The 21,928-nt window shown below is 37.7% G+C and overlaps 1 protein-coding gene across 3 annotated transcripts in view; it reads right to left on the bottom strand.

The window, feature by feature from the left end:
• Positions 1-20,824, bottom strand: part of LOC118279157 (homer protein homolog 2) — a 59,631-nt gene extending 38,807 nt beyond the window's left edge. The window contains exons 1-7 of one of the 3 annotated variants that reach the window (XM_035598696.2): positions 20,685-20,824; positions 8,990-9,146; positions 2,743-2,874; positions 2,153-2,347; positions 1,627-1,692; positions 257-405; positions 30-182 (exon numbers count right to left, since the gene is read on the bottom strand). In XM_035598696.2, the coding sequence (XP_035454589.1) occupies positions 30-182; positions 257-405; positions 1,627-1,692; positions 2,153-2,347; positions 2,743-2,874; positions 8,990-9,146; positions 20,685-20,710 (878 nt within the window). In that variant the 5' untranslated portion in view covers positions 20,711-20,824. Of the gene's footprint in view, positions 1-29; positions 183-256; positions 406-1,626; positions 1,693-2,152; positions 2,348-2,742; positions 2,875-8,989; positions 9,147-12,728; positions 12,885-20,684 lie in introns of those variants that run through there. The other 2 variants (XM_035598695.2, XM_035598697.2) reach the window with 2 other exon arrangements.
• Between the last annotated feature and the right edge of the window lie 1,104 nt (positions 20,825-21,928).

Below are 21,928 nucleotides of genomic sequence, written 5' to 3'. Positions count from 1 at the left end.
CACTATCTGGCAACTGTTGCGCGACTCACCTCTGCGCGAGTGCCAGCTTCAACCTGTCATTTTCATAGCGCAGCTGTTGTTCAATGGACTCGGGGGGCGGCGGGTCGATGACCGCGGGCGGGCCGGCGGTCGCCAGCGGACCGCGCGGAGCTCGCCCCACTGTCGCGTAGCCACTTTCCATTCTAAACAGGGCCCACTATCACTCATCTGTCGCGCAACTCTCGCGCTACTGTGGGCCGACTGTGGCGCAACTTACCTCTGTGCGAGTGCGAGCTTGAGTCTGTCGTTCTCGTACCGCAGCTGTTGTTCGGAGGACTCCGCGGGAGGAGGGTCGATCACGGCTGGAGCGCCGGCTGACGCTAGCGGGCCGCGGGGCGCTCGACCTACTGTGGCGTAACCACCTCCCTACAGGAAAAAGTTTACAATTAGTATTTGCTATTATCCTAATTCAACAAGACTAGTGGCAGTAGCTAAAGTATTTTATGACCTAAACCTGATATAACTGACAAATTAGACTTAAACCAAAACTACACTATCCAACATTTCATAACTCCAGTACAGCGGTAAACAGAATTACTGCAAAACGGCAATGTGAAGCGGGATTCAGTTGCACTGCATTGAATATTGAAGGCGAGGATATAACATTGACAATTTAACGCAATTGTCACTTCCCGAGTTAACGCCGGGTGACGCACTACGCGCGAGTGTTTCACAATGCAGGGATATATGGGGAAGTCAACTAGTACATTGTTACAAAATGGTAGTTCTGGAATGAAAATCTTGCTTATTTGTTTGGTGTTTGAAGTTATAGTATAGAAACATTCACTGTTTACACTCAATTTTCAGAACGGCGAAGATGCCTTTCGGAACCAATTGGAGACATTAATCACTCAACATCTTTTTTTAGGTCATTTTATACCTAAATGGGATCTAATACAGAGACATACATAAGTCCTTTTGTCTGTAAGCTAATATTAAAATCTTCTAGGAATTAAATAGACTCAAATAGACCCCGAAACTACAGGACCGATCGATTTGAAAGATAATTTTATTTCAAATCCTACAGGATCAAGAGAAATTATCTAATTTCGATTGGGGAAAATCTGCAGGCGGAAAGTCTAAACAAATCAATATGTTAGTCAAACGACCATTTCTTCGTATTGATGACATTGCGATACGATTCACTGATCGTTGTCGGAAACGATACAATAATAATTTACGATAGAGACATGAGACTAATTCTACGACATATGACATTAATCATCAGTACTGGTAAGCAAGATAATACATAAACATAATATATAAAGTTGATATAAAAATAAAGTGAGTGTACATTATGAAGTTTGCATTGTGCCGTAATGTGAACCTCTGCCTAATCTTTCGGGGACAAAAAGGCGTAACGTTCTGTATGTGTGTGTGTGTGAAATAAAAATAATCGTTACGCATTTATCGAGGAAGGAGTAAACAAATGATAAATGATAGGTATTTATTTTTGCAAATAGGTTACAATGTAACTCTTTTACACCGCGCGGAATCTCTAAAATAACTAGATGAGGCCGGCAAGAGCCGAAAGATTATGCAATTCAATTAGTATGGTAAGCATGAAAGTATTTGTATCATAAGTACCTGTAGAGTGGAGGACACGGAATGTGCTCTCTGGTGTACGTTCATATCCTCCGGCTCTGGTTTGGGCTGCAACAATTACATTACATTATCGTACTGCATATTTGAAGTAATACTTTGGCACCATCATTTAGGAACTTATCATATCGCGTCATTCGCGCTGCTTGCTGAAATCTCGTCCGTTATTGTCCAAACGGATAGAATTCTTACCTAATTTTCATCAGTTGGCACATTGCTAATAATTTAAATCTTACTAACATTATAAATGCAAAAGTTTGTGTGTAAGTTTGTTACTCAATCACAGCAAATCGACTTAAGGCATCTGAATGAAATTTGGAACAGGGAGTATATTATAATGCCTTGAATAACACATAGCCTAGTCTTTATTCCAAGAAATGCCGGCAAAGCCGCTGAGAAAAGCTGGTATTACATATGTTTAGCAGCAATAGGTAACAAAACACATTGCTCTTAGAAAGTAACAAGGAGACGCGATGTGGTAAATAAAAAAAATGTGATAAATACAACTTACCAAGGCCTGAGCAGGTGACACGGCGGGCGGTGGCTCGTCCCCACCGGTAGCTCTACCAGCCAGCAGTGGGCTGGCGGTGGCACTGGCCACCGGGGTGGCGGCGCCACTGTTACCGTTCGTCACCGACTTGCCACCAGTAGCGCCGCACTGCTGCGCTTGAATCGCTTCTTTTACTTCTTGGAACTTTTCTATGAACTGCAAGAAGTGTATAATGTTAATACATAATAATATGGTCAAAGTCAAATAATTTATTCCAATTAAACCACAAATAGGTACTTTTGAAATGTTAAGAAATAAATAATAGTCTGTCAGTCTGATCGTCAGTGAAGCTAGGTAACACACGTTTAAATTTATATTTAGGAAGAAGTTGGCTTCTGACAGAAATATAAAAGATTTTGCAAAACCTGTAATTGTGCTTATTGTCATGCTATTTGTCATTCTGTCAACATAGGGTCCATTCACACAGACCGGCTCGGAGAGGAGAGCAAATTTTTATCACGTCGAAAACAGAGCTTTAAGTATTTGTTTTAAGGTTTATTTTTTTATGTGCACTGTTTTTGTCATACTTAGCACAAACTGTGAGCACTCACCTTGCCAAGTTCAGGTTCCGACGCGAACCCGAGTCCATAGACCGTGTTGGCTCTAACATCGCTCCACTGGCCGAACTTCTGAGAAGTCTTAGTGAACGTCATGTTCGCTGTTATCGTACTGTTGATCACCGCCTGTGGACAAGATTCGTAAGTTAAAGTCAATATCGAAGCATTTATATCAACAAGACCACATACCAACAGGCTCTTTAGGAACATCAAAATAAAACTTAAAAAAAGGGGTAACCGCCTTCAATTTTCTTTACCGCCTCCATTTTTTTAAGACAGGTAATATCCTTAAAACCTTGTCCTAAAACCCTTGTCCTAACCGCGAGATAGTCGGGCACAAACGTACCTACATACATACATAGAGGTGAAACTAAGACCTTCCTTTTTTTAAAGTCGGTTAATTAGAATAGTTCATTAAGTACTTTACACATTACGCTTCTGGAGCTCCTGTTATACTTAAAATAGCAAAGAGATTGTAACTTTATTGAGAGAGTCAAAAATTATTTTTTCTTCTCCATACGAATTTTAGCTTCGGAAGAATTAGCTAGCTAAGTAAAAAGCAGCATTGCTTAATTTTATACAACTAACGAAAGGGTTGGCCACAGAAAGCTCTACGAAGAGACGAGTGGAAGGAAGGTAGGGAGGCCTTTGCCCTGCAGTGGAACGAGCATGGCTGATAATAAACCAGGGTCTGTAGCTAAATGCCATGGCGTTTGTCTACCGAGAGAGTAGAAAACTCAATGTGACAAAATTTCAAAAACATCACCCCTTTTATCCTCGAAGGGGTAGGCAGGGGTGCACATTACGGCACGTAATGCCGTTATACAAAGTACACCCACTTTTCACCATTTATGTTACAAGTCCCATTTACATCAACACCATGTAATTTAGTTTTCTACTCTCTTTGTAGACGAGCGCTAAATGGCATTTGGTTAGAGGCTCAGGAATCGTAACTACAATATAAGATTTACAGCCACTTGACCGATGAGGCAATCGGACTAATAGGTACAAGAATAAACGGATATGCACTGGAAGGGAAGGGGCATCTCGAGACGATACTCAAAGTAAATCAAGTGCATCCTGGGCCATTCAACCTTGTACCAATTCATTGAATCATCTCTGAACGTAACATGAATAAAGTGCGACGATTTTGCGAAGTTGGGAAAGAGAAGACGATGTCATAGTAAGTTAGTCACACTAATATTACAAATGTGAAAGTTTGTTTGTTTGGATGTTTGTCCGTCAATCTAAAGAGACTATGACTTGAGTTTGTTTCGGCATTTCTTCTCAGAGTAGTCCGATAGGAAATGCCGGCCTCATCTAGTTATTTAAGAGATTGACGTGTAAAAAAGTTACACTGTTACCTATTTGCAAAAATAAATATCATTTATCAATCACGCTGAATCAACTGAACGGATTTTGACAAAATATGGTATACAGACAGGGTATGAACTGATTTGGGTCATTCTTCTTCTTAGTCATTAACACTCTTGACAGATTGCCGCGGTCGCCATGTAGGTGTGGTAGCAAGCTTTATAATTCGTCGCCACTCCTCACGCGCTGCAGCCTTCCTTGTGCATTGGCAATTTGGGTTTGGGTCATAGGATATCTTTTTATCCCACGGGAACCCGGGTGAAGCGGCTAGTAGAAAGTAGTTATATTATTGCTTTCGAAATTGACGGCAAACCAATTTCCCCACATGAACCCAACAAGGAAACACATAAATTATTTAGCGTAAAGATACCCAAAGGAATCAAAACCATAATCATCAATCTTAATGAAGAGAAAACAACCCAATCAATATGATTTTTGTAGTAGGAACATCATGCCAATTATACATTTGAATGAGATTGTGTAGCGACGCCCTTTGATAAATATGAACCTTTTAAACTGCGATGTTCAATCCGCCTGCAAAACGTGGAGAATAATAATATGGTAAGAGAAGGCTCATAGTCCAGCAGTGGATTATCACAGGCTTTTGACGATAAATACCTATCTAACACCAAAACTTAAGAGTTAGACACATCTGCACAGATGCATGACGAATTAAACTAATGCAAGCAACGAGAGAATCCGAAGAAACTTCTAGAATTCAGAGGAAACTTGTACAGAATTTATTATTCACACATATGTGAGATATTACACGAAGCTCACGACTCTTCGGAGGGAAACTTTGAATTTATTAAAGTAAGAGGAACTTCGATTAGGAAACTTGGTACGTTTCGACGTTTTAAAGGCCCCTACAAAGATACTGTCGAGCTCTTGAATAGGTAATACGGAAAGTTTTATGATATTGCCTATTACGGCGGCTCGGATCTCAGTTCAAATATTAAGTAGTAATTTGGGTATTACTTGTTTAATCCTAAATTGATCTTGTTCTAGTTTGCAGAGAATGAGAGTGTAGTTTATAGAAGATAAATTTTTGCTACTAGTTTTATCGAGTACGAGGTTTCACGTTCAATTCCCAGACCGGGACAAATTTTCTAAAATTTTTGTCATTGGATTTCTGAGTTAGAAGTTTTATAAAAGGAAACGCCATCAATTTTATTTTTCGCCTCCATTTTTAAGTTGGGTAATATACCAAAACCCTTCTTCTAAGTCTAAAAAATACGATTCAGCCAAACGCGAAGTAGTCGCACAAACATCTTCATCTTCAAAAATATTTAAAAGGCGTCAAGCTTAAATTGCTGAATATTTGAGCAGTACACCCAATACAATAAGAATAACATAATGTACCAAGAAAAGGGATATATACGTCCTATGCGTTTACGGGGAATCGCAGTCATCGCTTTCCAAGAAGCGGCGACCAATACAAAAATTCAAAGATCCATCACCAAAGCTACCATACATAGCTTTGATTGAAGAACAAACGCTAGTCTATACGTAACAGACCTGTCCAATTAACCCGTTGTCCGTATGGAACTGGAACACCGATGTTTCAGAGAACAGAATTTAATTTCGCGTCCATTCCGTACGACTGTAAAGTTGGCCTTTGATTGTAGCCACGGAGTATGGGGCGGTATGTGGTCCGTGACATGCAGTGGATCGAAACTAGCTATTCGGAATGAAGGAATCGGGAGCAGAAACAATATAACAAGCTTGTATTGTAACTGATAAGTTTGAAGCGGTGAAATGTTTTGTAAAAGAATTTAGGAAACCTAAAAATCATAAGGTACATATCGGAATCTTCCAATTTACGACCAAAAGGTAATAAGAAAAAGTGTATTCGGCAAAACACATAATATTTTCAAAATTATTCATTCATTTACCACTAATGTCAGATCTCAGTTACACATAACCTTTTGCCATTCATTGATGGCCACCGGCTTCGCTCGCATTCCCATCCCATGGGATAGAAAGCCGCTACTCTAAATTTCATTCCGATCCCTTCAACCGTGATTGAGTAACAAACATACACACCAATTTTCGCATTCATAATTTTAGTAAGATTACTGGGTAGATAAGGTACTGACAATTTCGCAAAATAGAACAATCTCACTAATTCTACCAGCAATTTAATACCAGTCGCAACTACAATCAATCTTGTCGTGGGCAGAAAAATAGGTAAACCCTTACTAATCGTCAGGCAGTGAAACGTCTGAACCATTTCACAATCCACAATAATTATTATTAACCTTCAAATTATCAATACCTGAAGCAATTAGTTGCTCATTGAAATTCATGAGTAATCCTATAGACACTCCATTTGTGTTGCATACAATATTGCCTACCGAGGGAATTAGCGAGTCGAGGCGTCTTGTCAATGTGTGACCCGATTCAATATCTGTGTTAGTACCTTCAGATAGTTACGAGGATGTTGACAACCAATCAACATGCTGTACATGCTCTAAGTATCAAAATGGTGATTTGATACATGTTCCTGTATTGTCATGTCAACACAAATAAGGATATGTACCTTACCGTACCTACATATTTCGGATGGTGTTTAAATTCCAAGTGTCCCTATGACCGAGTAGGGCTGATGCCTGATCCGAAGCTGCGGACTACCTAGCGGGTTTATCGGGGATCCGGCTCGAAAAGCAGGAGTAGGAACGGGGTGGTTTATAGTCAATAAGAGTCTGACACTCCCTCTCACTTCGCTTAAGTCGGGAGAAAAGATTTAATGATTTGCCCCTTTTGACATGACACATGAAGAACCACTTATATTAACCACCATTGACTGGACTATTTGTTTGTTGGGCACCGAATTAACTAATGGGACGCGACGGTAAGTTATTTTTGTGATGTCATATTTGTGATCATAAATAACATCTTCTCGTATTACAAAAACACAATTAGTGATAGTGGGCGTAGTGTTGTGTAAACAACAACATAAGACATATTTTCCCAAAGAAATAAGAAGGTATATTTATCAGATGATGCCACTACTTGCCACCCGCAATCATCAACTGATGATCACATAACATGATGACATTTTCTGGTAGAAAATCTTATTGCTCAGCACCTCAGCGGTAATACTTAAAACGACTCGACGAAACCAGTACTCAGTGGAAGTCGCCGAAAATATAACATTCCATGTTTATACTGATGATCAGCCGTAAGCAACAGCAACACCAGAAGAAATACAATGCCCTTTGACAAATTCAGAAAATAATCACCTTTACCAAGTTATGATAACTCAGGAGGTAGGCCAGGAACTTAATATTTTACTAGAGACGATGGTAATTCTGGCACTAAAACCTTATTCCAGACAAAATCTAGACAGAAGCATCTCAACCCAGTCCTTAAGATATTAAATTAAATAAGCTCTATACCCAAAACAGGCATGACCACCCGACTTCACTTCCCTTTATTTAGAGACAAACTATACTAAAACTAGTATAAACCCCATTATAGGGGCAGGACTACACTGGGAGGGTAGTTGTAAACAGTCGTTCACGATTTCGGTTAAATCCGTACCCCCAGAATGCGGGTACTTTGAAAACGGAATATTTACCCAGCCACCCTGGAATACTGAGAGCCAATTACAAGCCAGACAATACTCTACTGTAAGCTCAACGCTTTGCTACATTTATTTTATTCGGGAGTTACTTTTGCACGTGAATTCGTTACGGTTACGTTCGAATTGGGATTATTTTCGCCAGATATTCGTTATCTACGACGGCGTCTTTGCCCCCTCGTATACTTACAGCGTTTGTTCAGTTATTGTAATGTCAATAATAAGATCTCATAAAATACGTTTTGCTCTTGTCCTAGTACCAAGTGCATTTGAGTGTTTTTTCCACCAGAGATATGCTATGTAGCTATGCTACGAAGATGTGAAACATATGACCGTTTTCACTGATACTAAGCTATGTAGCTGTGCGAGGAAGAAACGCAGCTCGACTAGGCATTGATGTATCGAATTGGAGGTTAGAGTAGGGAATTTATGCATAGCACGCATATATAGCACACATCCATAAAAATTGCACTCATCTTTTCATGTAAAAATACATAGCTTAGCTGAGTCCATTTCCACCAGTATTAAGCTGTGTGTACCAATGAATATGATTGGAAAAACATCCACATCAACGTAACATAGCACATCTCTGGTGGAAAAGCTGCCTTGTGGTACCCTCCGTGTACTATAGGGTTACTTCCCATAAGGAAGTAGCACTTTCATCTATAGATATTTAAATTATTATCATTTATAAAAGGACAAATTGCAATCAGCATCAACTTCTCATTTAATACTCAAAGCCGTAACAAACACATTACCGTTCACATTAATAACATTCATAGTACGATTTAATCCCAACTTTATGGGTTATTGTTTTGAAATTAATTGAATTAAACGTCCTTTGGGAGCCATGTTCAACAGTGATAAGCCCTGAATTACTAAGCGCTACGTAAATCTGATTGTCTCTGAGGATACCTTGATTAAGTGGTTTTGTTGATGGCTTGCAAACATGGAGTAAGGATAATTTTCTGGGAATATTTCTATGGTTTGTTTAAAATAGATTAATGTCCTTTGTGCGTCCAACCACTTTTTTATAAAATAAAAGGCTATAACAGCCTGAAACCTGTATAAAATTCCGTTGATTAATCTAACAACCCTGTATTACCAGATGCATGAAAAAGCTTCAATAATTGGTAGATTTTCCACTACTACGCATTGAACCCTCTATAAAAGAAGATAACTGAATTTAAACATAGTATGACCCTTTAAATTCCCGTGATATATATCGTTTCCAATATTCCATCTCCAGTACCAAACCATCTTTTATATCTTTCCACATACCTTAGTTCCTTCAACGCTGATGATGCGGTAGAGGTTCCTTGAGGAATCGTAGAAGAAGGAGACGGAGACGGCCGCGGAACTGGCCGACATCCATGATCGCTTGGTCTTCGGGTCTATGTGGAACACGTGGGCCTTGCACGTGAATATCGGCTGCTCACTGTCGACAAAAATACAAGAATTAGTAAAAAGAAAAGAAACTGTGAAGAGTCTTTTTTTGAGGGGGAAAATCATCGACCATGACTGTTACATCATTCTCATTGAAACAGAAGACAGAAACTGCACAACTTGATTCCTCCCAGTCCTTTCCATCATCGAACCACAAGACAATCGGCGAGGCGTCACCGTTTCATGGTGGATATCCCACCCACTCGCACGAAGCGCTTCGCTTCAAGCTTCCTTGTGCGAACTGCTGAGGAGTGGAACTCCTTGCCAGAGTCTGTGTTTCCTGATTCGTACAACCTGGGTGTCTTCAAACCCCGACTGAATAAGATTGCTTACGGGCAGACGTGCTCCATCGTAGGCCGTCATCACTTACCATCAGGCGAGATAGCGGCCAAACGTCGGCCCATTTAACATAAAAAGAAGAAAAATCAGATACGGGAGTCATCATCATACCAGCCCAGATTGACCTCCCCATTTTTGCTACCATACTTCTTGGTTTTATCCATCTCTCAACCATCTATTTCCAGTGACCGACGATGCGGTGCTTCGTTTGAAAAAATTTAAAAGCCCATCTCATCTCGACGCCTTTCATCTCAACAGTTTAAAATAGGTAAGTACTTAACTAGAGTGTACGAAATGTGCCTCAAAGAGTACTCGTATGAAATATGGTTGTATACAACATTAAACTCAACGCCAACAATTATCGCGTTCATAATTATCCCTCGAACGCTCAGAGGCGGTCTTCGGCAAAAATAAACGGTCAGCCCCACCTGCCGCTAAAGAGAAACATCTCTCATCACGAGTGTGTTTGGAACTATTAATAACTCTTCGCCAAGTCGAGTAAATAAACGGTTTAAGGATTGCGAAATTGTAGAAATAGTATGATAACAGCAGAAATACAACAGTAACAGTTCGTTTCTACCACATGTTCTACGTAGCTATGCCATGGAGATGTATTAGCTAAGCTGCGTAACTATGTGACCGTTTCCGAAGATTATGCGATGTATCGATAGTAGGGAAGCCATCCCACAGATTCATAGCACGCATTTTTTCATATAAAAACATAGCTTAGCTGAGTCTATTTATACCGGTGCAAAGCTATGTGTACCAATGAATATGATTGGTGGAAGCCAAACGCATCCACAGCAACGTAACATAGCACATCTCTGGTTGAAAAGCACCGTAAGACCCACTAATATCCGACTATGTAATGAGTGCCATACGATAGAGGGCGAGCCTATTGCCTTGTCATTCCAGACTGCTTATGGAATTAGTAACGTCGTGCCTCTAATTCCCTAAAGGGATGAGTAAGTGTGACTCACTATTCGCCAATTGAGTCATATCTTCTATGTTATTAGATAGAGCCTATGCCATTAGGAGAAATTGCCAAAATTTTCAAGCCTTTAACCACTCGTTTGTACGGTTCCAATTCGGGAATTAGGGTGCTTTTCCAGCAGAAATGTGCTATGCTACGTTGCTGTGGATGCGTTTGGCTTCCACCAATTATATTCGTTGGTACACATAGCTTAGGACTGGTGGAAACGGACTCAGCTAAGCTAGTTAGCAGTTTTTTATATGAAAAGATGCGTGCTATCGAGATATCGCATATTCGAGCTGCGCATCTTCCTCGCACAGCTAAATAGCTTAGTATCAGTGGAAACGGCCACATAGTTTCATAGTTTAACTAACATTTTCGTAACATATCTACATAGCACATCTCTGGTGGAAAAGCTTATTGCTCAGCAGTAATACCTAAAACGACTCGACCAAACCAGTGCGCAGTGGAAGTCGACGAAAATATAACATTCCATGTTTATAGTGTAAACACAGTGTAGGGCCGAGCTTTGTACGGGCACCCGAGTAAGTAGCTCCTGTTAATATCAACAACGCAAATAATGGCTTTCGCAAATAAATCTGTTTAATCTAAATATAACGAAACAGAGCACGCTGCCGAAACAACGACACGAATCGAGAAGTTAACGTTTTTGTTAAAAAGTGGGCGTTTTGAAACGGCCGAAGGTTAAGCAGATGAGTAATACTAATGAACAAACTTTTTAAACATTTCTTCAATAATTCTGATAAAAGGAAAAACATCAAAGAATATTAAAACACATAAACAACCTAACAATAACTTTTAATTGCATGGTTGGCGCGGTGGCTGGGATGCCGTGAAACGTGGAGTGGGTTCGAATCCCGCACGGAGCAAATCTTTGTATCTTTGTTTGTCTTCACACGCATAAGTCTTACATACCCTAACAGAGACATTCTAAATGAAAACAACATTAAAATCCCTCATGTATGACATAATACGAAATTCTAAGAAACTGACAAATTGCATGGTGCTCATCAATAACCCACAAACAACCCCTGTCTTAAAACGTCACAAAAAGAGATGAATTCCACTGAGCAGCTGAAACATTAAGCACAGATAAACAGCTTGAATGCAGATTTTGACTAATCCCTTCTGCCCTAAATAAACTGCATATAAATAGTGGCAACCCAGTTGAAGAACTGGGTCAAGGCATGGTCGGCTTGATTCCCAATGCTTTGAGGCAGCTTAGAATAACAATAATAACTTGTATCCCAAAGGAACAATGTACATATATACAGGTGTTTACTGACCGGAATCGTAGCAGATTACAACAGATTAGCGATAAGTCCCATGTAATGCAGAGCGTATTGTACTTAATTGGTCAATAATCCAAATTCCTTGAATGGACCGATAATCGGTACTGTTTATAGAAAACAATCGAAGGAATTGTCGTCGACTGAAGGAAAGGTAACGAAACAATCTTCAAATATTTCAAAACAAAGTTGTCGGTGGCATCATGATAAACTTACAAAACTACTGAATGGGTTTGTAATGAAGTTTTCACCAGAGGTTAGAGTAATTTTCAAGAAAGGTTTTTATGGATATTTGTTCATGAAGGTGTAAGTACTGCGGTCGAAACTGCGGATGAAAAACCATTGTCCAATATTGACTGATCGATAGAACATTTAGTTAGTTTTGAAACGTTCGGTTCCTTTAGTAAATTGATCTGGTAAGTAATCAAGAGACCGCTAAATCGACCGTAAGATTGAATACAATAATAACAATCTGTGCAGTTAAGCCAAAAAAAGACATGACACATTGGTTAATTTGCGGTTCGCCAAAACGTGTTCGTTCCACAAAATTAAGGTCATTGTCACATCATTGTCGTGCAGGTGTTGAGGTCATGTTGTTTACAAAAACTAGTACACCGCACCGCAGAGATTGTTTTACATATGAATATAAACTGTCAGACAACATTTTATGGAGGATCTGTAGAATAGCGTGTCTTATTTCGTTCACATAGTAAAAAATTTGGAGTAGGTACTTACAAAATCGATTCTACAAAGTGTTGAGAACTCTGTTTGAAGTAGAAAGCAAAAGAAATAAGTCCCCTTTGTACAACAATAATGAAGATATCGATACCTTATTTGATTCACGTCAACGCGCGCCATTAATTTCTCACAATACACACATCACAAAGACCTCGCAATAAACTCGACTTTCAGCTTTCATCACACAAAACAGACAACAAAGTTCAACACTTACTTTTCGTTGATTTCAATATCGTCTAAATCCATTTTAATTTCGACCCAAAACGACAGGAATTCACAAAATGACACCACTGACACTAACAATGCCAACACACCTTGGTAATGTTTAGTTGTCCCTAAAGCTTTGTAGTTCAAATTTACATTTTGAATGTAAAAGGATAAGGTTTATAATTGCAGAGCAGTGTATGCTGATAAATCGATAACACACGAAGTGAGATATGCCACAAATGACAGATTGATAAGATAGTCGACGAGAATGTTCAGTTTGGACGGTTTGACGGCTATATGTGCCTAATCACATAAGTTGCGAGGTAATCGCGAAACTTTTAGGAGACGTTTCTTCACCAAAGCTATAAAGCTAGCCATATATCTTCCAATTTGGTCGCGTAACTGCTTTTGTGGAATTCTTTGCGGGAAACACAAGATTTTCAAGAATCAAAATGAATAAATAGGGCAGAGAGGGCATCGATTATAATCGAACTTTTCACATTATACTTTTGTGTATTTTTTTAATAAATTAAACTAATTGATCAGCAGTGTATACTACGGGTCATAAAACTACAGATCCCAGATATTCTACAAAGATATGCACAGTGCAAAACTCTCTACAAAAGGTAAGATAATAAGTGTAACAAAAATGGCGTTTCATTTATCAGTTCCCTGAATAAAATTACGATCCAACTCAGGAAAGACCCTGAGGCGGTAGAAAGAAAAATTCTTTTCCATGCATTCGATCCACCAGCCGAAGATAAGACCTACGTTTCAGATTCATACCAAAACGAGGATCAAATAAATAACCATTTACTAAGGAATGTATACCCAAAACCAGCCTTTATGCCAGGAGAAAATAATGACCATTTTCCAAACGACCTCACCTATGCCATACAGAACACAATATTACAAAACAGCTCGATACTGGGCCCGCTGGGAAACTTAAACAACGCACAAATTCAAAGAAAACAAACTTCCCAAAATCTAATTTTGAACTCCGCTAACCTTTTGCAGCGACGACCATAGTTTCCAAAGGTCATGTTGGCTATAAAGCATTCGTTTACAACTTGTTCCTGTGAATACATGACAGATTGTGGAAGGGGTCCCACACCAGGAGTTATGACCCTCAAACTTGCGATGACATTAATGTACGTTCAACTTCGGTCCAGAGTCTAGACTAGACGGGCTCATGAATGTAATCTGTCGCATTATCAAATCAAACTTTCAACAAGTCTCTCGACATCTTCAGCTTCAAGTTTGGCAACCATTCATCCATATTATTTCTTTGTAATAAAAATTCCCTTTAGACTTCTTTCGTTGATTGTGAGTCAAAAAGCTGCGAGCGTTTTTGCTTTATTTCGTCTTCAGAAATTATCTGTTACTTTATACTTTCCTCTTTGGAACGCTTCAATTACATTTTGAGAATTTCTCGAGACACGAGGATCATTGTTTATCATGCATTTGAAAGAATACAGATGAAATGAAAACGGTTTGGTAATTTTGGGCTTTTGTGAGAACAATGTATTACTTTTTTGTAATTAATAAGTCTTTTGGCCTCTACCTCCCTGATAGCTACAACAACCGAATCACTCGGGACTTGAATCGATGTTAAACACATAAAACTATGTCCTACACGAGTTTTGAAATATTAAAAATCCTTTTTACAACTTTAAAAGTAAACGTATTTTATCAAAGATTAAACTTAATTAAAATCTCCAGAACATTTAAGTAGTCCAATCTGACATAATTCACTTATAATAAGTATCAATCGCCAAGTGGAATTTTCCCTGGAGGGTGCTCGGGAATCAATTTATTTTCTTCGCCCTTGTGGTGGTAAAATAAATATTATTTCTACGTGATCTAACATTCTATGGAGCGTTATCTAGTTAATTAATATGGTACGACAAATAACCTTAGGCAACGCTGGTGATCGGTTACAATATAGAAATGAATGGCCTTCCATTTGGAAACCAAGAGTTCCAAGTTTCCATATTATGTTACAACCACACTCTAGGCAAGTTGACTATCTATAACCAATCTGTAACACTGGAGTAACGAGAAACCTAGTGAGCAAAAGGCTGAATGCAAACCTCCAACCAGCTGATCTAGAAGTTACTGGTAAGGCATTTGTTCGTTCAACAGTGAACGTCTTTTTTTGTAAGGAGAAATAATCTGATGACTTCTTCCGCCTTCGGTGTGACAAGAAGAAGAGTCAGACTCTTTCTGACTAAAAACCACCCTGATGGTAGTTAGTTACTCCTGCTTCGAGCATGAAGAAAAACGAAACAAATCCATAGATTTATTAATTGACTACGTGACTGTATCGACAATAAGCAATCCCCATACATACATATCTACCTGCCTACATTTATTAACTTATCCTACCATTAACAAACACAAATAGACAAATTGATGAAGCCTTCAGTTCGTTGCCCATTAACTAACAAACGAGACATCGTACTAAGACAGTCATAGCACGCAGTAAAATCAATACTTAGTAAAAGCTCAGTAGAAAAAGAAAGTTTCGTAACACATTACGCAGGTAAAACATTAATAGCAACGTGATTGAGGACGATTCGTTGCTATGCCTTCTATGACAGGCGTTTACATTAATTATACTGTAACTAATTATATTTTGATGTCATTTTAATTTACCTTAATCAAAGTCGACATGTTATTCATTCTAATTACTATTTTGATTGACTTTTAAATAAACGGAAATATTTTGGAGAACCGACGTGATGATCTGGTGATTATACTGATGCTTTGATGATTATACCTAACTTACGATTTTTTCATTATCAGATACATACAAACATTCATAGGATTTTGACTTATCGTATAGACAATCAAAAGCGGCAAAAAATCTATTTTAGTCCTTTTTTCAATACGTAACGAAGCTATTACCAAAACTTAAGCACATTTCAAACTACAACCTACTGAAAATTTGAAATCAAAATCCCTACGACACCTCATCAGCGCCGTCCACTGTACAACGCAGGTTAATTAATATTTCTTCAACTAAATATCGGCGGAGCCTCACAAAGTTTAATTAATGCTGTGGTCAGAATACTACAGGAGAATGCCACCAAACAGGCGATGTCGGACGAAAAAGGGACCCAAAAGGTTACCCCAAGGTTAATTATTAATTCAAAATTAAAACAAAGCCTTGAATTACAGGACCGACGAGATTATACAAGCGATCATAATGTAATGTGTAACGAATTCCCACGTGAGTCACTGATAACGGACGCACAATTAAAATGATAAACAATGTAACATTAGGCAGGTAGGTAATTAACATAGTTTGCATAGCTATTGTTGAATTGGTGTACAGAATAGACGCAGAAGTACCACTATTTTTTTAACACCTGATAACTAGGTTACGATTTGGGTTTTCAGCCTCTTAGGAGGAGGTTTGGGACAACTCAAACCGTATCATATTTGGCCTATTTGTATTTGTGCCACAAAATATGGATCTCCCTAGGGAAAAATTACTGCTTATTATCCGAGAATAATCGGAAGCCAGTGGATACAAGTGGCGAGTTGTCGTTTAATCTGAGGGATTAAACTGTTTAGCAGTGGTCATCTTCCGGCTGATGCTGATGATGATGATGATTCAAATCTCTAAAAAGTCCCGACAATTGCTTCGGTATCACCCAAAATTAAATGACACCCAATATTAATGTCTGTCTTGGTATATTAAATGTTAGACCAGACATCATTCTATATGCATATAAATACACGTGCGCCCACAAACAAGAATTCTTTACATCCCCGTTAAAATGCGAGCTTTCTACAAAATTAGTGCTCTGCTCCTGCTAAACCGAGAAACATTTGCATTGCAAAACCGCAACTGCATGCGGGCAGGAAAACGGAAAATATAGTGGATTATGTCTTATCCTTATTGAGAAAATAAAATAGGGAAAATACTGCAGCCAGTACTTCTCACCGATACTTTAAGATCAGTAGGTAAAGATGTTGAATTGATTGCAACCAAAATCTACAGAAAATGCAGGCCGATTATCAAAATTCTAACTTGAGAAGTTTGGAATTTTGCAACCTGAATCTCTAGCCAAATGTCACTTCAGCGCTTGTCTATAGAGAGAATAGAAAACTCAATACATGGGAATGACAAGTGTCAAAATTGACTACAGGCTCTTGAGTCTATAGCCAAATACAGTAATATTAGAATAGACGATGTAGTATACATCATGGAGTATTCATCATTTATTCTACTCAGACGTAGTATGCTAGTTAGAGAGACCAATAGTAGAGTAGAAAATTAAATTGTATAGGATTGACGTAAGTTTTGACACTTATAAGTATCATTACCCCATACATTGACTTTACTACTCTCCGTAGTAGACAAGCGCTAAAGTAGATTTGGCGAGAGGCTCTGAGCAGAAACAGACTCTAGAGTACTTTTACTTCCTTCTCAAGTTCAGACAATAGGGTAGGTATGCTATGGTCTTTTGAAGAAACAACAATTAATGGCTTCACCAAAAGATACAAAGTAGTTAACCTTCCATCAATTAAACTTGGTCTAACTATCAAATAGGGGCAGTGGTTTTGGTCACTTTGAATAATAAATAAACTTCATTATAAGTGGTGTAAGGAGCGAGGTTGTTGGACATACCGGCGCGGACGACAAACGGTCCCCAGGGATACGCCGGTCTTGAGAAGCGCCGACGTGACTAATACACTGATCATATTTTCATTCCCTTTTTGGAGTTGAGTGAAGATTAAAGATTTTTTATGAATCATTATTAAAGCTTTGTAATTTGGTCTACTCTTTTGAGTAGAATACCAAAGACCACGTTATCAAACAATCTAATATTAAAAACGGCAATGATTCGAAATCTACCTACGTTACTTTCGAAAACATACATTTATTCACACATTGTATTCTCAATGCGTGCAACATAAATGGTCACATGCATTTGTCGGTGCTTAAAGAACAACAGTCGGTCAATCTGAAGAGAGGCCTATCTTTAGTATTGGACCTCTTGTCTATAACGCGATGACGATGTTAATAAATCCAGACTGAATTAATTATTATGTTATCGGCTTAACTATTGGCTGTCGCGGAATGCTGCTCATGAATATAAGCCTCGATGCCTGATTCGGAGCTACGGACTACCTATCGGGTTTACCGGGGTTACGGCTCGAAAAAACAGGAGTAGGAACGGGGTGGAATTTAGTCAGTAAAATTCTGACCCTCGCGTCGCTCAAGGCGGTAGAAGATATTGGATGATATTCCCTCCTTAAAAAAAAGCAGAGCTTGAAACTAGTCGAGTTCCTCGTCAAACAGTTACGTGTGTAAGCCGATAACATAATAATTAATTTAGTATGTCTACGTCTATAACATAATCCAGACTGACTAAAACCTAGGAAACAATACATTTTCATTGAACAACAAACAGATTAGACCTTCTGTAGTTAACTTGTACAGTACACGAGCTACAAAGGTCACTTCAATATACACCAGATAACAGTGTTTGATTACAAAGTATTTGTTTACACTGTGCATAACTTGTGCAGGGGAACACACTGGCTATGTTTGTTATTGTGCTAAGCGGGTATATTGTTTGTGAGAGGATTAAGTAACATGTGCTTATATACTGAAGCACAGGAACATCGAAATAGAGACTAGAAAATCTTATGAGGACGATGATCGATTATGAGGAACCACTCTTTTTGTTTTCAATGGATATTAGTATAGTAAATAAACCATTATTAGCTCTAAGATAAATAATCATCCTTTGACTGTAACCTAAAACAGAACAGTAATATAATTTTCATGAAATACATAGATAGGCTTGATGGTAATTAATCGGCGCCAACCATGGATACTCGAAACACCAGAGGAGTTACAAGTGCATAGCCGGCCAGAACATTTTTACTATTATTTTTTCATGGAGGGAAACCATCCACTATCAGCACTCGCACAAGTTTCTCCCTCTACTGCTACTCTTATTAATTAAAAATGACCCTGTTCCTACTCCTGCTTTTCGAGCCTGAACCCTGGTATCCTTGTACCGGTAGCAAGGTAGTCCACAGCTCTGAGAACTTTTATTATCCTAAGCTCTAAATTAGGTATATAAGAAATATAACATTTTATTTAACTGTACTACATCCACCTGACTTGATAGAGACTACAAGGAGGAATGTTGTTATTAAAAAAAAACATAAAGAATAACAAGTAGGTTACCATATTAATTATGCACAACAAATGAGGATAAAACTATTCATAGAAACAGGTGCATGTTTGTTTATAAAACTTTACTACGGACAAACAGGCTTTGATGATATTCTTGTAGTAAGTCGTTTTTTTGTCAATTTGTGTATAAATTAAGTTGATGCACATACTAGTTTGTGTGTGAATAAATTTTTAAGTGTCAATTTAAAATAGTTTGTGAATTCTAATGGAAATCAGATAAAGGTAATTAGGAGTTGCAATTCCTTCAATAGTTAGGCCCATGAAATTAATTATCTGTCAAACAGACTAATAGAAAGTTATTTAGAGATTTAGAATCTAATAAGAAAGATATTAAAGAATGGCCAAATTAATAGTATCCTTAAGTGATGAGCATGCATGAAAAGACTAGTAATTGTTGATGAAATGAAAGAGGTATGTAGATTCGTAGCAATTGGTGATGCAATGTCACTGCCTACCCCCATGTGAGACAGGCGTGAGGTGAGGTTACGTATGTATGTGTCATATAGTTAAATAAATTTATCAAGATTTAGGTGCCTTAAGCATTAAACTAAAAAATATTACAATCATTCCTAGTTCCACAAATATAAAAATATATCTCCACAAATCTTTATCACATACAATTTTGATAATAGTTGTTGAAATAGATTTTTTTATTATAACATAAAGATATAAAAGCATCAAAACAGATAACTAGACCCAAATCAAATATTTAACGTTTCGAAATAAACCTGTCAATCAAATGTGGACCATAATCTTATCAGAAAACAAGATATATTTTTACATGACACACATGGTTGTAAAATTATTGTAAACCACTTGAGATTGAAAGGCATGCGTTTGTATTTGTTAACAGGTGTAAAAGGGGAATTGAATAGTTGTGAGATTTTCTCACAGCATACAATGCTGTGCATTACAAATTGCTTACAACACTGAACATAAGACCTTTTTATATGCATTTATTATCAATTTGTAGTAGGTACTTTATTATTTATTGTTTTTGTGAATAGTGAATTGTTTTTTTTTTTTGGTTTTTTTATTTGTATTGTTGAGATGTCCGTTACTTTTATCTCTGATAACAATGACATGTTTTTAAGATAACTTCTTCTTAGTTCAGTTTAGGTACTTATTGATTGATTTAGTTCTAGAACTTTGTGAAATACATTTTTATTTTATTTTACGTTTTTATGTAGAGAAAATTAATGTTTTCTAAATGATTCAAACACTGTTTTGTTATGATTTCTTCGTAAAGCAGTAGTTAGACGGTAGTTAATTAAGTTTTACGATCCCCGCGACAGCTACACGAGCGCATGTACCAGGCAAGCATGCGGCCTAAGGAGACCAGTCGACTATGAAATATGTTCGATATATAAATAGGCTAAGACCGCACGACCTTAACGCCGAGGTAAAAGCACTCTATCGTATGCAATCGATGTGCAATTGCCCGTTAAAGCGTAAATGGAGTACGACAGAGGCGATAATTCATTTAACTCGTTATCGTTTTCCACGCTTCCCAATATTTACGAACTGTTAATTATTTGTTTACCGCCAAAATTTAATTTCGATATTGTTGAGGTGGTCCTTCGAAGGAAAACTTAAAATATCCCTTCGCATTGGCAAAATGCATCCCCTCCCTAAAAATAATGTGTCCGTGAAACCGAATTTTCACAATTTCGCGAACATGGCAGCGGATGTACTGTATTGAAATAAATACCCAAAATTATATTGATTCTAACTTACCCCATTGTTTCTTTTCCTGCTGTCATTTAAACACAATAATTTTAGAAAATATTTTACTTCATAATTTTCAATTTTTCACTCACGAACTGTCACAAGCGGCGATCTTCCATAAACTAAAGAATGATACAATGTTGCCGTTCCACAAAAATTTGGAAATATAAAAGTAATTTTTGTCTATAACTAGCATCAAAAATTATATCTTTGTATGTAAATGAATTAAAGCACTTTATTTGCATATAACAAAACAACAGCTCTACTTGTATATAAATAATTTAATTTATAAAAAATATTTATATGCCTCAGTAGTGACACCTATGAACACTAAATATAAGCAACTGTACGTTGTTTAACTACTCAACACAAGATGGCGCTTCACTGTAGTGAAATTTAATTTGGCTTTTCAATAATAGATGGCAGTCATGTTAAAAATTAAATCTTACATTGTTGATATCTGTGAAACAGTTTATTTTTTTTTAGCTGAACATTAATTGACTAAATTCATTATTCAATATAATATTTTATTCCTAATGTCCTTGTCGAGGTATAACTTTCATCGGGACTATCAGAGGGGTCCAGTGGTTGGAAGTATAACAGCGAAACAAGAAGTCCGACTTCAATTCCCAAGTCGGGTAAAAACTAAAATATATTACTTGTGATTTTCCAGTTTTCCGACCATTCTCAAATAATTTAGAAAACCTGTTTCACCATTACAGTAATCGTGAAATTATAATGTCACTGCAAATAGAATTGCATACAAAAGCCAGTCTTCCGCTTTCGACACAGACCGCGAAGTTATTTTATTGTTTTAACATTAAATTAGAATTAGTTTATCAAATTTTACACTAGTGTTTGCCCGCGGCGTTTGCCCACGTTATATTCAAATGAATAGTTAGTTTAGTGTCAAAAAGTGTAGGTAGTACGTATCAGCTCACATGTATCGAATTGAGTAATGTGTAAGTCAGTTAATCTGAATAATAATAAATGTTCCATTTGGTATAAAAACTACACTTACTTGCAAACTCGTGTTCATATCGAAAACTCGATTTGGTACTACACAATGCATGCAGAAGTAGTAGGTGGGCAACCGGTCAACCGCTGCTGCTCATTTCTCGCGAGTTTGATTCCAGCTGTGATGTGATACATCCTTATGTGAAATTATGAAATTCCCCCCGGTTTCCCTGAGATCCCATCATCAGACCTGGACGTTATGAAACCAATCCGAAAATATGACCTTTCAAACAAAA

This window comes from Spodoptera frugiperda, chromosome 14, assembly GCF_023101765.2.
Source record: "Spodoptera frugiperda isolate SF20-4 chromosome 14, AGI-APGP_CSIRO_Sfru_2.0, whole genome shotgun sequence".
NCBI classification, from domain to species: Eukaryota; Metazoa; Arthropoda; class Insecta; order Lepidoptera; family Noctuidae; genus Spodoptera; species Spodoptera frugiperda.
The sequence above is the reverse complement of the archived record's forward strand: the minus strand, read 5'-3'. Positions and strand labels throughout refer to the sequence as shown.